At 39.6% G+C, this 17,314-nt stretch overlaps 1 protein-coding gene across 3 annotated transcripts in view; it reads left to right on the forward strand.

The window, feature by feature from the left end:
- Positions 1–4,009: 4,009 nt before the first annotated feature.
- UBE4B (ubiquitination factor E4B) overlaps positions 4,010–17,314 on the forward strand; it is a 41,843-nt gene continuing 28,538 nt past the window's right edge. For all 3 annotated transcript variants that reach the window (XM_074892566.1, XM_074892567.1, XM_074892568.1), the window contains exons 1-4: positions 4,010–4,229; positions 10,134–10,320; positions 15,134–15,269; positions 15,817–15,904. In XM_074892566.1, coding sequence (XP_074748667.1) covers positions 4,206–4,229; positions 10,134–10,320; positions 15,134–15,269; positions 15,817–15,904 — 435 coding nt within the window. In that variant the 5' untranslated portion in view covers positions 4,010–4,205. The remainder of the gene's footprint in view (positions 4,230–10,133; positions 10,321–15,133; positions 15,270–15,816; positions 15,905–17,314) is intronic.

Genomic DNA, 17,314 nt, shown 5'->3' on the forward strand with positions numbered 1-17,314 from the left:
GTACCTGACTTCTGAATGTGTTTTTGGAGGGGGAAAAAAACCAACCCAAAACATAAGTGATATGGCTTGGGCCTTTACTTAACTAACAGTCTAAATCAAAACAAGAAAAACTGACTATTCTAAAGCGGCATGCCAACATCAAACAAAGCAGAGTGGGAAGGATGGTAGAGAATTGAAGATAACAACAAAGGAAGCAGACAACAAAGGATACAGATTTATTATTCAAAAAGCTTCTCTTTAAGATGCAGACTAGTAGTGAACTCCATTTGCTTGTATCTTAAATGTGTAATGTAAGGTCCTATATTGGCCATAGCTGCTTTGTTCTCAAAAATAATTAAGTTCAGCTTACCAGAAGAAACCAGCCTGTGATCAAATCCCAGAACAAAGAAGATAAGTTTGAGTAATGCATGTAGATTCCAGTCTGCAAAATAAATGAAGTCTATAAACACATATACAGAGTGACAACAATGCTTCTTTAGTTAAGATTTATTTGCATACATCTGTTTAATTAGGTTAAAGGTTTTTCTTTTTGACCATGTGTAATGTTGCATAAAGAAGCAGGTTTTATTCTGCCTGGTGAAAACACATGTAAGCAGTTAGATCAACTTGGTGGTTACATGTGAAATGAGTTGCTGCATATTGTTCGTAACACTAATATTGCAGGGATCTTATCACTAGTGAAAAGAGAAAATCGCTTGATTAAATCTAGTTTGAGCTTGGCAATTTAATTACTTTCTATGGAAAAAAGAATTCTAAAGTAATCCCTCACACTTCAAAACATAAGTAGCACCATCTTTCTGATACTTCTTGTCAGTTCGGAATTCTTAAAGCTACCACCAGAGGCAGACATCTGTTGAAGCGTGAAGGGCTTTTTGTTAGATCGAACCCCCCCATACAATTACTAGAGGCCTGTGTAAATTTAAACAAGTTTCCAACATAGGAAGAAAAAAAATAGTATTTATACAGTTAGGGAGATTTGGGGGACCAGCAGTAAAATGCCTGTTTATTCTATGGACTCTGACGATGTCTTTTGGCTGGAACTGAGTAGTTTTCATTTATCTGAAAACAAAATTCCTGTTACCCTGTAATATAAATCACAAAGTCCCGCAGCAGCCCCGCGGCCTGCGCTGTTCCACTAGATGGCATCTCTGGAGCGTCCGGTGACTTTATTTCAATCGCAGAAGCTTGGAACAGCAGGGCTTGAAGTGTTAAATACTGCAGACACTCTCCAACCCCACAGCTTTTAAGCTGTGCGCTCCGATAAGATATGCATGAGAAGCAATACAGAAAGGCAATGATGACTTTAAGAACTCTGTTAGTACAAAGAGAGACTCCAAGTAGAAATCAGGAAAATGCAACCTTAAAAACCTGCATGACTAGAAGTGTAATAATTCATTAGTAAGGCTGCTATTAGGAAGTCCTCACTATTAGAAATATAGAAGAGTTATTATCAGCAGTGATACTATTTTTCTTATTGCTACCTTTCTACTTCAAGCTGCTGATTTGAAAGCAGGTAATGCTATGCAGAACTCACCTGAGGATGCTTTGGAGATCTTGAGGATGAGAGGAGCTACTACAGTGACGAAACTGCTTATCCTAATTTCATTTATATGCTGACCAATTCACATGCTTTCACAAAATACAAATTAAACATCTTGAAATGCATGCTGAACAAAGAAAGGGAGCAGTCATGTTCTGCAAGCGGAAAAAAAAGACATTAAGTTAGCCTCTGCCAAGAAGATAGCACTTGAACTATAAAACTGAAGGACAAGAACAAAACTCCCCAGAGAAGCACTTGAAGGGTTTTATTCAAAGGTGGTTTAGACTACTTCAACTATCCTACATTATTGCTTTGATGGTGAAACTTTTTCATCAACCCACCTCCGAGGTTTTTTAGTGCAACTGCTGACCATGTGTACTATAATGATTTTAAGGTATGGCAGCTGCATGTGAAAGTACTTTATAGATGAACAGAAATGTGTTGACTTAGGGATTGTAAAACCAAAACAGACAATGGAAAACCAAAAGAACAGCCAGGATTCAGAGTCTCTAAAACACTTTCTCTAGTGATGATAGGGAAAAAAAATATACAAGTGATATACAAAACCATAAGGAGTTGTATCACTGAATGTAGTTTGCTATTATTTTTTTCTAGAAGTCAGTCTTTGTGACAGACTTACACGGACTTTTAAACAGAGCATGTAACTCTTTTCGCTGACATTGTCAGAAGTACCTTTAAGGTTACTAATTTTTACTCAAAAGCTTTTAAGACACAAATTTGTGTGTTGTCTCCTCATAATTTTCTTGCATACTATTCTGTGCAGTAACTAATATGGAACAAATCAACAGTTAGCATAAGAACAAACCAGCAAGTGAAATCACATAAAAGCCTGTGCTTTGGATTATAGCCCCAACTCCACTGGGAAAAAAACCAAACCAAAACAAACAAAAAATTCAACATAATCCCAAGAAGATAAAAAAATACAAAATGAAGCATAATCTAAAAATCAAAACACATATGCTCTACATAAAGATGGCAATATGTATTATGATCCAATTATTTGCAAAATAATTTGTTTCCAATTCTGGGCACCTTGGTTAAGTCATCAAAAACATTGGTTTTGTTCAAACACCTTTAAACCAATATGTTAAGGAAGATGTACACTGAAACACAAGACCAAGTATTATATCTGCCTCATATATATGTAAAAAAATCTGATCAATTTTATTGCTTTATAATTATTTGCAGTTTTTACGGAAATATGTTTTAATTCTATCCCTTGTTCATCCAGACCAGTGTTTCCATCTTAAGAACATCCTGTTGTCCTCCTTTTATGGGATTCTTTCACTCACTGAGTCAAACTACGCGGCACTGCACCGTAGCTGTCTGTTAACATGTTATTATTAGTGACTGTTCATCCTGGGGCAAAAATCTGCTGATGCAGCTCCCCTTTTTTTTTGTTCTCTTCCAAAAGAACAGCTTCTCAAAATCCTTTTTTCACCTACATGTATTATAAATGATCAAACAAGCAGAGCTGGAATATCCAATTCATTTAAAGTCAACACAGACTCTGGCTGTTTTGCTCTCTAGCTGAGTTTCGAGAGTAAAGAAAGAGGAGGAAAAGATGAGTATCTTTCACAAAAATATCATTGTGTGGTATAATGAAAGAACTAGGTGCAGAAAGGTTTGTGTTTTTACACAAGAAAGGACAAAATTACTTCAGGTTCAAACTACACTTGGAAAAGGCTGAGGCCCATACTCGGTGGGGGCTTAGTGCCTTCGTTTTCCCTGGATATGTTACAGATTGTAACAATTAGACAAAAAGCCTGTAGTAACTGCATCATTTCTCACAGAGGAGTGGGCTAACACCTTAAAGGAGCGGAGCATGTGCGGACTCACGAGAACGGGACGACTTCAGGAGCCTAAACCCAGGCCGGATCCCGACGCCCATACCTGCCGGGCTGCTCCCGCCTCCGGCCGAGCGGCGACGCGTCTGCCGGCGGGCAGCTCCCTCCTTCCCGCCCTTCTCCGCCCCCCTCACCGACCCACTGCCCCGGGCCCCGCTCCCCGGCCTCGACTCCTCCGCCGCCCCGCTCCCCCCAGCCCTCTCCCGCCCCTCCGGGCCGCCTCCCCTCAGCACCGCCCTCGCGCCCGTTGCCATGGCGCGCGGGCCGCCCCTCCCGCGCCGCCACGCCGAGGCGCTGGGCCCCGCCCCTCCCGCGCGCCGCGCCGCGCCCCGCCTCCCGGCGCTGCCATTGGTGGGCGCAGCGCGGGGCCCGGCATGCCCGGCTCCCTCCGCGGCGCCGGGCGGCCTCACGTGATCCCGCCCAAGATGGCCGCCGCTGCCCTCTTGTTTTGATGAATAATCTCTGCGCGGGGCAGGGGCCGCGGCGCGGGCGAGGGCCGAGGCTGAGGGGCGCGGGCGCGCAGGGGCAGCCGGGGGGCGGCTACCCCTGGGCCGCGGCGGGGCGCGGCTGCAGCTGAGGCGCGGGCGGGTGGTCGGCTGGGCGGGCGGCGGGGAGCGGGCCGGGGGCGGCGGCGGTGGGGCTGGCTGCCGGCGAGTGAGGCGCGGCACGGCCGCCCCGGAGATGCCCTTGTGAGGTGCCCCGGGGGGCAGAGGCGACCGGAGAGCGCTTCCTCGGAACTGCCCCTCGGCGGGGCAGAGGAAAGCGCCCTCCCTCCGTTCACCATTAAGAGGAAGGCGATGGAGGAGCTGAGCGCGGATGAGGTGAGTCTGCGGGCCGCGGGGCCCGGGGCCTGAGGGGGCGGGCGGGAGGCGCCGCCGGGGGCGACCGGGCCCCGCGGGGAGAGGGTGCCGGGTTATTCCTGGGTCCTTTTCTTGACTCCAAGGTGAAGCCTGTGTGTGGGCAGGAGCGTTACTGAGGCGCTTTGCCTTCGCCCGGTGTCAGTGCTCTGTTTTTCGTGTTCCTTCTTCGTGCTGTCCCTGACCTGCGACCCCCTGGCTGGTCGATGGGGTTGAATTGCTTCTCTCCTGGTTAATTGTTTATTCTCTGCTTCCATCTGCCAGGTAGTCTTTGTCTGGAGGATGTCTCCTTTCTGTGTTCAACACTGGGTGTTTTATATGTTTTCTCTGTGTGATTTAAAAAAGGATGCTACTTTTTAGCATAGTGAGACTCTTAAAATCTTGATTCCTTGGACTCTTTGCTGAGAAGCAGGAGGGGTGTGTGTGTGTGTTTGTGTGGTCTTATATTTAATCGAATTTTGTTTTGACACAGGCTTGTCAGTTTTCCGATGCTTCCTTTGATTTACTTTTCAATTTTTATTCCACCTCTTGCTCTTTCACTTAAGAGTTATACGTTGTGATTGACAAACGTACGACATGGAATAATGTGAACTGGTTTTTGTTTCTTCTCTTTAAAGGGTGGTGGTTTTTTTTCTAATACAGACTAAGGTCTTATTTGCTCATGTATTGGAGGACTTTCAAATGAATTATGTGGTGATACTGGTCAGGATATAGGGAGTTCCCCGCTGTCCCAGTGTAATCTCAAATTGTGTACAACTTCAAATCTTCCTTCATCTCATTAAAATAATATTTTCATATTAAAGTGTATTGCATACATCTAAAGTGTATTGTATTGGGCCAGATGCATCATAGGCTCATTGCGGTACTTACACTCCAGGGAGGATCAAAAGAAGTTATTTTTGTTTTGTGTCATATCTTATGGTGGGATTGTAGAGCAAGGTGGCTGCTGTTGTCACTTTAATTTGTATTCCAAAAAGTTAGGACGTTTTTGATTACGTTGTGTATCATGATTTAGCAATCCTACTACATTGCAGCAGGAACTGGGAGGAAATACCTTGTTTCTATTTACTTGATGAAGGTTCTCATACTCTACAGAAACGCTGAAAAAAGGAGTGCAATTCCAATGTTGGGGCGAGTGGGATACAACGCTAGTGTTGTGATTTCTACTGTGAAAAGGGATCTCTGATTTTATAGGTGTATTTCGTGAGTACTTTGTTTAGATGCAGTTCTTTAGATTGTTAAACTGCATCTAATTATGAGGTGTTTTATGATTAATTTCAGAATTATTTAACCTATGTAAGCTTGTTTGTGTCACTGCTTCAGTATATTACTGACATCATCAAAAGCACTGCATCATGGAACTGAAGCTGCAGAAAATGAGTTCTCCAGTAGGGACTCTTCTACCTTTTCTGGCAAAATGTTTGTCTCAAGTGAGTCAAGTTTTTCTATGTCTGTCTAGTACAGTTCAGCTAGGACTAAAGCTGACTGTTTGAGTGATTGCTTGAGACAAATAATGTTACATAATTTTCAGATAGTCATGCTGTCACTTTTTATAGTTAATGGACTCTTAATTGAAAAGTCAGAGCCAAGTCTATTTTAATATTCCTCCACATCTCCACTTTACTGTTACTTGGCATAGTGGACCCTGGATCAGGGGTGGGCTATGCCGAGAAATAGCCTTCTGAAATACATTGTATGTGACTTCAGTCTGATCCTGACTTTTTATCTGGCAGTGACTGAAGGTGAAAAAACACTTAACTAAAGTTGAAATTAATTGCAAGTCTCTTGTTGATTAGATTATTTTCTTACAGCGAACCATAATTAAGTATAACAATAACAGGTTGTAACTTAAAAAGGAGACAGATACAATTGGTAATGGCTTTAGGCTTATAGGATATATTTTAGCTTCAAGAAGATATTTTCACTGCTATCAACAGTGTTTCTCACTGAAATTTTCTCAGTGTTTAATTTGTTGAAGCACTAGAAGTTCTCATTCACTACAGACCATACTAAAATTTCTAGGAGAGGAGGAAAGAAAATTCCTTTTTAGTGTGTGAATTTTAGCGTGAGTGATAAGAGAGCACAATATGAGAATAGGGACTGCATAAAAAAAGCAGAGTCAAGCTACATGTGGCATAAAATTGGAAAGAGTGATGTGAACTTAGCATCCTTTGACATGTACATGATTTTTGGGTAGTTTAGTGTTTTCTAAGCATACAACATGAACAGTGTCACCAGAAAAGGAAGCATTTCTTAAACCAATTTAACATGCGCTAATGAATACAAGAAAAATAAAGCTATTGGTTCCAATTACCCTTTATTGTATAGATTTGAAACTCTCTGATTACGGTAGAACCAAAAAATCTCCTTAGTCTTACTAAGCAGTTGCCACTAAAGCAGATGTAGATACAGAATTTTTTTTTTAACTGAGAGTGTGTGAGCCTGAGGGACCAGTCCTCCTGGTTGTATCTGTATTGGTCTGCTGCAAAATTAAATTATCAGTAAACTGTCTTCCACAGGGTGCTATTTTTACGTTGTTTGTTGTAGTGTGTCCAGCTATCAGCTTTTAAGAATACCAGTAAGATCAAAAATGTATTTCTGAAAACTACTGTTCAAAGACATAGTCCAGATGTGTCCAGCAAAAACTGTACTAATTAAAAAACAATGTTATTTTTTTCCATTCGACCAGTTAGATTCTTTTAATTAACTGTTTAAAGTCTGTATTACGGAGTTGTGCTCTGTAGGGAAGATGGGCATTGTTCATTCCATAGCCTGTGTAACAATTAGTACCAAATAGCTTGTCACTGTTAGGTAATGGACTGATACATAACAGCTTTGTCATAGGTCAGTATTGCAAGTCCTCATTGCTGAAATCAAGGGTTGGGTGTTATTGAGGTACCCTAAACTTTTCTAAGAAAATTTTTTAAAAACCCAGCTATGTGTTTCTTCGTGGTAATTTGGAGAGGCATTCAGTCTGAAATGAGAACAGGTTGGTTTGAACTCCCACAATTCTAACATGTTATTTGTGTTACATGAAGGCAACAGGTTGTGGCCTCTTTTGTGCCTAGTACTGTGCAAACTATGTCTTCTGGGTCCCCACGTTGTGCCCTGAGCATAAAGCCTGTCTTCGCTCATCTTGTGCCTTAAGACTGAACAGCATCTAGGGAATTAACTGGATAGGATGTGCACCAGTCTTATGCTGTATTCTCAAACTTCTCTTTCAGCCTGCACCTTTGCCTTCCTAGGATATCTTTGTTTCTCCCCTTTTTTTCTTTCTCACTTAAAGCTTTCTAATCTTAGATCAAATTTCAGATTTCTGTGATAATTTTATGTAAACCTAGAGGAATATGACAACTCAGAATACTGAAGAACCAAATCTGATCCTTTAACAATTGCTAAATGTACCCTCAGCTGTGAAAGCTCTCTTTCAGAGGAAAAAATATTCAGAGTTTATTTATATTTTAATGTTAATTTGTTCAGCAGTAAGGAAGATCAGTATAATTTGCCTATCATCCTTAAAGGGGCAGGGAACAATCTTGTATTAGTTTTAATTGCAATATCTTATCTAAAAGCAGCTCCGTGTCTGTGTAGATTTCTTTGTTCTGTGCCCTCTTCAGAATTTTTTTCAGGGCAGGTTACAGTCTGGGGGATTGGTCTGTAAGAAAGATGAGTGGTTGATGGCCTAAGAGTGACACATACAAGGCAGACAGTTCATCTTAGTGTCCTCCTGCCTCAACAGTAATGGTTGCAGCTGGTTTTGATGTAACTTAGGCACTGATCTAGCCTAGTGCTGTAGGTGAAGGAATGCTGAGTGGCCTGTGACCCCAGTTATCTGCTTGAAACTGGGAGATGATGAAGAGAGGTTTTGTGCAAATCATACCTTGTGAGGGGTATGACCTTGTTGGAGTAATCAACACTTGACTGTACTTGAGAATAAGATAAATATTGATTATTATCTATGTCTTTTTCTTCTCACACATGTCCTTCCTAACATCAGATTTGGAACTAGCTAGCAAGAATGAGTATGAACAGTTGTGGACAAGTTTCACATCACACTTACTTTTCTTGCTTTTTAAATAAATAACCTTTATTTTTCTTCCTCAGCCACTGCTGCATGTATGGGCTGTTAGTGTGTGTATTTGTTTGTTTTCTCCATTCCTCCTTTCCTTTATCTGAAAAAAATGGTTATAGATCAATTGAATAGTAAGGAAACAGCTTTTAAGACTTTAATTCAACCCTGAATTCAAAGGGATTTCAATTCAGCTAGGTTGTTCCACCAATAACATTTTTGATACGGGTTTGTGAGCTATGAACACTTCATCTGGATTCAGCAGTATGGAAAACAGGTATGGGGATGTGTAGCTGACGTTTTCTTGGGTGAGGTAGTTCTCTAGTTTTTTCAGATAAACAGCTGAAAAAATAAGATATAAGATACACGTGGAGAAAAATGAAGATATTTAAAAAAAAAACTTTGTAGGGACCCTGATATGTACAGCTTCTACTTATGGCAAAGCTAAACAATTTATTTATGCAATAATCTCCCCTGTTTTGATTGACAGGGAGGAGGGATTAGGACATTCTAACCATAGCCTTTTTTTTTCCTGTCATAAGAACAAAAAAAAAATTAATTTTCTAGCTGCCTTCCATGTTCATGTGGTGACACCTGTCATAGAGGGAGATATAGTTTCAGACACTGTTTTCCCACAGTTTTGAAGTCTGTTTTAATTTGATCTGTTCTTCTTCCTGTTGGAGTGGGTTTCACAGGCCATTAAGTGATGACAGTAATGGAGCATAGACATTGACTTGACACAGATCTCTTGTTCACTCTTTCACTTGCTTGGCAGTTCTTTAGGATTATGAGCAGATATGAAAACATGCAATGCTTGAGTATTGTAATACAAAGAAGGAGTAACATGAATTGCTTATTTTTGCAGGGAGTGGACATCCTCAAATATGATCCTGTTATTTTGTGCTAGGCCTATTTTGAGCTGAAGATGTAAGCTTTACAAACAGATTCTTTGAGGCAGACTGATAATGAATAATTTCTTTTCTGTTTTACATTTATGCCTCGAGTTTCAGTGAAACCACTTATAAACGATGACTTTTATAACTTATTTTGTCTATTTCTCATGTATGATATTAGTGTTATGTGGTCATATATTTTAATAAATAGGTTCATAATGATTTTATGAAGTTGGTGTTTGAAGGCAGATGCTTCTCTGTCTTACTAGTAACATGCAAAAACTGTTTCTTAAATTGTGTGGTGTAATGTCTCTAGGTGATGAGACGATGTTATTTACTGTCTGTCTTTACTTCTCAAGATGTTTCTGTCCAGCAGATGAGTTGAATATTTTTAGTGTTTCAGACCAACTTGGACAGCGGTTGTCTCTAATAACTTCTTTAGCATGGGTGTTTTTATTAGTATCGTGTGGTGTGAAATTAAGGCAAAGGTCATGTTCATATTGTCCCTTTTATCAGATTAATGTAGTTTGTTTCATCAAATGCCAAAATAAATGGGGAGGTGTGTTACAGGTTTTGGAATCGCTGAGCAGTAAATGTTAAACTTGTTTTACACAACAGTTTGGGGGACAAACACAGTGTTCTCCAGTGCAAATGGTTTTCCAAGGCAGCAAATACATACTTAAAGTCTAAACGTCAAGGATATTTTAGTAATGTCACGCAGAACAGAGAAACAGCAGCGAGAGTCGGCTCCATTTAGCAGGTTATCAAGTCTATCTATATTTGCAGTTTCACAGGAGTCAATACCCCGGCTGTGTAGGGAGGCTAAAGGGCAACCCCGGGGTGCGTGTGCGTATGTACGCGCAAACGAGTTTGTTTATTTGCTGTTATTTTATTTCCTTTGTGCAGATTCGTCGAAGGCGCCTTGCTCGGTTGGCAGGTGGACCATCTTCCCAGCCTACTACGCCACTGACATCACCGCAGAGAGAGACCCCCCCTGGACCACCTGTAGTCGCACCAGCCCCGGGGCCATCCCATAGTCTGGGCCTAAATGTCCACAGCATGACCCCAGCTACCTCTCCAATTGGTGCATCAGGTAGGCTGGCGTGTTAGTGACAAAGATTATTATTGTATGTCTACTGAAAGTTATTGCACAACTCGGTATCCTTAGAACATAAACGCTATTACTGGCATTATTTCTGCTGTTACTAGCAGTAATTTCAGAAAGAAACCTTCTAAAATGGTGAAGGTACACTTTTGTTTTCATTTTCCATATAATAAATGGTTAGATACAATTGTTTTCCAGATATCAGTAAATGGCTTTTAAAATATGGGTTACCAAAACTTGAAATTTGTTATACAGTTTAATATTACAGAAGAGAAAGCGGATCTGTCAAGGAGACAGGGAAAAAACCCTTTTTAGTCTTGCAACACAGTTTTTATTGATTGGTTTCTATTTACATTTTAGCAATCAGTCCCAAGTTCATTTCTGATCTTTAATTACTAGCATTTGGCACAATTAAAAATAGTAGGCTGTGACTGTGCATTGTCAGTGTAAGAATAAAGTATTTGCTTTCTCCGTTGTATTACTTAGCCAATTCACTATTTGCTGTAGTGAATAGAAATAGGATATTTACAAATGGTATTTATTTCAGAAGATGCGTAATGCCTGATCTATTAAAATCAGACAAGTGCAGAAAGCATGGAAGGTTGGGAAAGTTGCTTTGTACAGAGGTGAAGACAATATTCTTATATATAGTACCACTTTTGACCTAAAAAAAAAATAATTTTGATTTCAAGTTGAATGTGGTGGAAATCAAAACAAATTGGCATGTTTTCCGGTATTGTGATCTTTATCTGAAAACTTAAATTGTTTTGCATGTTGTGTTACGAAGCTTAAGAGGTTTGCAAAACCAATCTCAAACCAAATGTCAAGGTTGTTTTAAACAGGTTTTCAATATCATAGAATCATTTAGGTCAAAAAAGACCCTTAAGATCATTGAGTCCAACTGTTTGATGTCCTTGTTTTGGTGTGCCCAAAACTGCACACAGTGCTTGAGGTGATTTCTAATAATTTCATAGAAACAGTATTTTTTCCAGTGCTCCTTAATAAATGTGCAGAGTTCTTTATCTATTTACCTTTTTGCTTTCTGAAATGTTATATTCTTCCCTTTGGCAAGTACAGTAATTTGCAAGCTTAAGTCTGGTAACTTAATTACAGTGCTGTTCTGAAATATCTAAGTGACTCCTTCCTGCTTATTTTGTTGCCTTCTACCCAAAGCAGGACAGAGGAAAGCTATCAAAAGCATTTCCTGAGAAAAGCTCATTGCAGGTGGAATTTAACACTGTATATTGTATTGTCCTCATGATTATAGACAGCAACTCACAAGCAAAGGTGACTCTTTTTTAAGAACAGTGCGGAGGTCACTTACTGTGTTCACTCAGCCTGTGGTTACATGACTATTTTAACCCATCTTAGGTCTGACTCTTGCTGGAAGTAGTATTTCTCACTGCCTCTCCCTCTGCTATCCTTAGCAACTGTGTGGTGAGGTGGATCATGGACTTAATCCAGATGAAAGCGAACTCGGGAACAATAAAAGGATAGTTTTTAAATAGATGAGGTCCTGATCCATCGTACTGCACAACTGTATAAACAATAATGCCAACAGAGCGGGAGGTGTGGAAACAGGTACCTGAAGGTAGGAATGTTTGTGTATTGACAGGTTTATCATGGTTTGGAGCGGTCGGATGGCTAAGACCTTAGAGACTTCTGTTTTAAGAATCTGTCTATCTGCACTGGACAGTACCTAATTGTACTGACTAGACTGTTTGATGACCAGAAACAGACGTGACCTAGTCAGTGTAGTGTTTGCTTCCTACAGTGGAAGCAATTTAATGTGTGTCTTTTTCACACTAGGGTAACAGATATAGTTAAATTGGGGAATACATCAGGAAAAAATGTTCACAACTGGTTATCTGCTGTATTTATTCCGCATAAATGAAGACTCAGCTAATGCTGTGTGGTTTGCAGGAGTTCCTTTGAGCAGTAAACTAAAATGACTGCAGAGGATTTTAATTCATTTGGACATGCAGAGAGCAGCCTCAGCAGAATAGTGTCCTTGTAAGCATCCAATTTTATAAGAACTTGCATGTCATGGTGAGATCAGACTTACACATCAATTCCATGAAATATATGATAATTATTTTATATGTATTTTGAAAATATTTTGGAAAGCCTAAAAACAGTGTATCAGTGACAGCCACATGTACTGAGTGTGTGGTCTTCCTAATTTTTGCATGTCTCTATGCTGTTGTTTCCTTTTTTTTTTTTTTAAAGGAAAACTGGAACTTCACGTGTCAGGTATTTTGTGGTATACCTGATCCAGCAAAGTACAGATGGCAGTAAATTCTGGAAGATTTGTTGTGAGAAGGTGGTAGGTAGGACAGTTTGTTTAAAGAAGCCTGTTAATGAGTGCTGCAGTATAACTGTTAAAGTACATTGTCCTGGCAGTTAGACCCCAAGGGAATGTAGAGCAATGCACTTCACCCTGGTAAGCCATGTATACTCTAGTCTCTTTATCCACTGACTTAGCTAGCTTTTTCTTTGGAAGAGGGAGGACTCAAGAAAGACTGCCCCTTTATAATCGGTGATGTACTGGAGGAAAACAAGGCTGTAACTGGGATATCTTAACTCAGCAGCCTGCTGGAATACCCTGTTGAAGTCTGCCTTTGCCTGCTGTGGAACAGCGTATTTCTGCTGGGTGTTATCTTTTGTGAAACTACATCATTGAAGTTATGCTTTTGAACGTTACTTTTAGTTAACCTGATTCACCTGAGCGACTTTGCTCAGCTTGGACACTATACTTGATATTTCTATACCCTTGGTTTATGGAGAAACTGTACTAGGCTTGGGGCCTCTACCTTGTACAAGGACTTTCAGTGTCAAAGCTGTAATATGCATCACTAAAATTCCAGGTCATTTAGAACTGAAATGGAGTTTTTCTTCACATTTTCCTGCTTCCTGGGTGAGATCTTTTGCAGGCATTTAATATTGGCAAATAGGTGGCTAAGTGAAATCTAACTTTTCTTGGAGGATTTTGGTTCCTATCTCTATTCTTTTCATACTGAAAACCTAATGAGCTCAAGAATGTTGTTTGGGTGTTGTTTATGAATGAATGATAATACCCAGCTACAGCCCTAAAGTTACAAACCAAAGCACAGAAGCTTTGAACAAACCCAAGTAAAATTGACATTTAGCAAGTATTTTGTGATATGTACAAGTTACATATGCATTCTATGTTGTCCTGCTATACCGTAGAGTGCTTTTGCATGTCTTCAGTTACAGAACATAGGTGTCTGGACAATCTTGTTAAATTCTTTTCTGAATACCAATGCAAATTAATTTTACCTTGCACATCTTTTCCCCTTCTTATTTGAAGATCTGAGTGTTTTCTGGATACTGACTAATTTCCAGCCTAATATAAGGAGTCAAATATAAAGTGTTTTTATACCCAGGGAACTAAAACAGGAGTTTTGAAGCAGTAGAATGAAGGAACTTTGCCTACCTCCCATGCGGACTATCTAGTTGCTCTTCAGCAAACTGTCTTATAAATGGGATTTTTCTGCCTTCTGCAGTTTTTTTCCTGTAAAAATGAGTTGTTTCAAGACCTAGAAAAGCTTTGAGAAGAGTAGTCAAAAACAAGCAGCTTGTGTCAAAGAGCATAATCCTGATTTGTTCTGTTTTGCAGCCCCCACTGTGAACTTCAAAATGTGTTGCCGCCCTAAACACAGGACAAGCTTGCACTTCTCAGTAGTAACACTGAAACGCAGCCAGGGCTGGAATTTAAAAATAGGTTGTCAATCTGGTTTTACACTTCTCACCTGAAACCTGATGCTGTTTGGGGAATGTCTTGTAAACTGTGGGCAAAAGAACCCAAAGGAGTGAAATTCACTACTGCTTTCTTTTTAAACAGAGATCAATAATGCCTTTTTTCCTGCTCCTTCAAGGAGTCTGTTTACTGACATGCAAAAACCTGATATTGATAAAGCTACAGTTGCAGCTTGCAATTAATGCTACTTTATTATAAATCATGACTTCAAACAGTATCCCTAGGCACAAATTTTAGGAATAGACTATGCCTAAAAGCACTTTTCACATAGATGTTTGTAGAACTCATTCAACTTCCACTGATACTGAATGCAAGGCTTTTTCTGGATTATTTGGAATTATGCATAAAACTTTCCTTCTACTATGCTAGTATCTAACACGCCTCTGAAGAAGGCTTCATTGCAAAGTGAATCCATCCTTTCATATCCTGATGCTCATCAGCCGTGCTCCAAAGGCGTTATATTGCTCTCCATTTGCTGGTATTGTACTTAGGGCCTGTTGTTAGGACTTCTTGGATGCTTATTTTGTGTTTGTGGAGAAGTACTGATAATTTCCCGGCAAATTGTGGGAGGTTTTGTGGGAAGACTATCAGAACTCAGATTAGTTTTATCCTGTATCCTCACCCAAGTTCACTTCATCGTAATGACCCAGCGTGAAGTCCTGTTCTGATAGGACTGACTTTTAGAGGGGCTTTGATGAGGTCTTAAGGTAGAGCAGTCTTTTAAGAGTTCAGTTTGCTGTTTTTTAATGGGAGTGAATCTATGAGCACTTCACAGATGCAAATTTAGTTTGTTCTGTGTTGTCATGCAGGTAAGAATTCCTATATTGCTGCTGCAAGAGGAAGTAGAAAATGTGATTATCTGTAGTCAAATGTGAATGTTAACATTTATTTCCTAATGCATTACTAAGAATGGTTAAGAGCTGGATTGAAAAACCATATTTCCTTTCCTTTTCCATCCAAATGATTGTGTAGTGCCTTCTCATCTTTGTAGTAGTAATCTTGGTGGTGCCTTTTCTCTAGGAGTAGCCCACCGAAGCCAGAGCAGCGAAGGAGTGAGTTCACTCAGCAGTTCTCCATCTAACAGCCTTGAAACACAATCTCAGTCTCTCTCTCGGTCTCAGAGCATGGATATTGATAGTGTCTCCTGTGAGAAAAGGTAAAAAAATGCAGCTTGTGTAAGCCAGCAAATACTGTACAATGCTAATCATCAAAACTACTTACACAGGAAAATATTCTGCCACTTCTCACTTCCAGCCATGTTAATGCAATAGGGTTAAATGCTTAAAAATGACACACGGTTTAGACCACTGTGATGCTTATTCTAGTCTGATTTTAATGGGAATTCCTGACCTAAAGTGATAACAGACAAAATATTATCTTAGATGTTAAGTGATGAGCGTGTCTGGTGGGGATAATTCAGCTACTCTATTGAAAAAAGAAAAGGTTATGGGATGTGATAGCTCTGTAGTTCAAATTGCCTGCTGAAGAAATTTAGAATTGTGTTTCCTGAATTCAAAATAAATGCAATGTGAGAAAGATCTATCAACTAGTGATTTTAATTGCTGTTTCTGCATAATGGCTGTTCTTGTTGCATTGTTTTTTCTCTGCTGCTTTTACTTAAGGTGACACTCCTTCAGTCAGCATCTTAGAGGACTGTGTGTTTCTACAAGTTAATGGATTTCTTCTCTTATTTCTCCTTACAGTATGTCCCAGGTAGATGTGGATTCAGGAATTGAAAACATGGAGGTGGATGAGAATGATCGCAGAGAGAAAAGGAGTCTGACGGATAAGGTTAGTCTGTCATATGTTGGCTGGATGGAAGAGTGAGTTAGCTTGCAGTGAGTTCAGGTATCTCTGTATTTTGAATACATGCTTTTTAGAGGGTGGAACTAGTCCTCAGATGTCATCTGTGACCGATTTCTTCACTGTGTTTCCTAATTAAAATTTGTAGGAAGGAAAAAAAGTCAGACCTTTCAATATTGATTTTCTCAAATTTGTTTATGAATGATACTTGAAAACTCTGAAGAAAATATTTTTGTTATATATCCTACAAAGTGATCTATTAATGCCCAGATCTATTTTTTTAATACTCAGTAGACCTGAAGAAGTATTTATTAAGACACCTCTGAAGATTGTTGCAGCTTATTTGTATAGCATTTATACAGAGGTCTACTAACAAAGTACTGCTTCAAATGTTATATATGCCAAAGCAGTGCTGTGTAATAAGGTTTTCTTAATGATATTATAAGAGAATAAATAAGAATATTTAGCTATCAAGGTTTAAACAGGTGGTAGAACCCTTTAAAGCAGAGGAAGAAAGCAAGCAAGTATGAAGCTCTAATTCACTCCTAAAATCGTCCTCTTTGTCATTTGATTTTTAAGGCCCATGTGAAATAAAGCCAGAAAGAAATGGGACATCAGTATAGTGGAGAGAACTTTCTACAACAATTCTTGCAGTGCTCATTAGATGTCTTTGTTTATTCCTGCACTGTCAGTAATAAGGTCAGTTGGTAAAAGCCTGGCTTAAAGCCATGTAGCAATAACCCTGCTGCAGAATACTTTCCAGTCAATTCCTAGCTGCAAATCAGGCAGTCAGACAGCTCGCATTGTGCTACTGTGAAATAAATCGCTTGGAATCAAGGACAATCTTGAAGCGGGGGAGCAGTGGAAAGTAAAATAAAGCTTTGCAAACTTGGTTTAATTCCTCTTACTCATTTGGAGATACCAAAAACCTAAGTGGATAGGAGACAGCATAGTCCTCACAAGCAAAAAACTTTCTTGCCTGGTTATCTGCATTGGAAATGATGTCAATAATAAAGCCTTCTCTATAGAAATAGGCAGAAGTACTTGAAAACATTAGAATACTTGTAATTAGGTCAATAAAAATATATTAATGTGCCAAAATTTATGGTTTATTAAATGGTTTGAGGGAAAGCTTTTGAAAAGGGTATGGTGCTGGTAGTTGCTGGAAATCTCTGATAAATCTAGGCTTACCTACTGGCCATTATGTGGTCTCAAATTTAAAGGAAAAAAGGGAGCTTTTTAGTGGCAACCTTGTTTTTTTCCAGTCTGCATTTTGTTCTTTCCCATTGACTTATTTTTTTCTAAAAGAAACGAGTATTACTATCTCAAGAAGTATGATACATAGCAGTATAACATGCACTTGTATTAGTCAAATATCAGAAGGTTTTTTTGGTCTAG

Source organism: Strix uralensis, chromosome 23, assembly GCF_047716275.1.
Source record: "Strix uralensis isolate ZFMK-TIS-50842 chromosome 23, bStrUra1, whole genome shotgun sequence".
Classification (NCBI taxonomy): Eukaryota; Metazoa; Chordata; class Aves; order Strigiformes; family Strigidae; genus Strix; species Strix uralensis.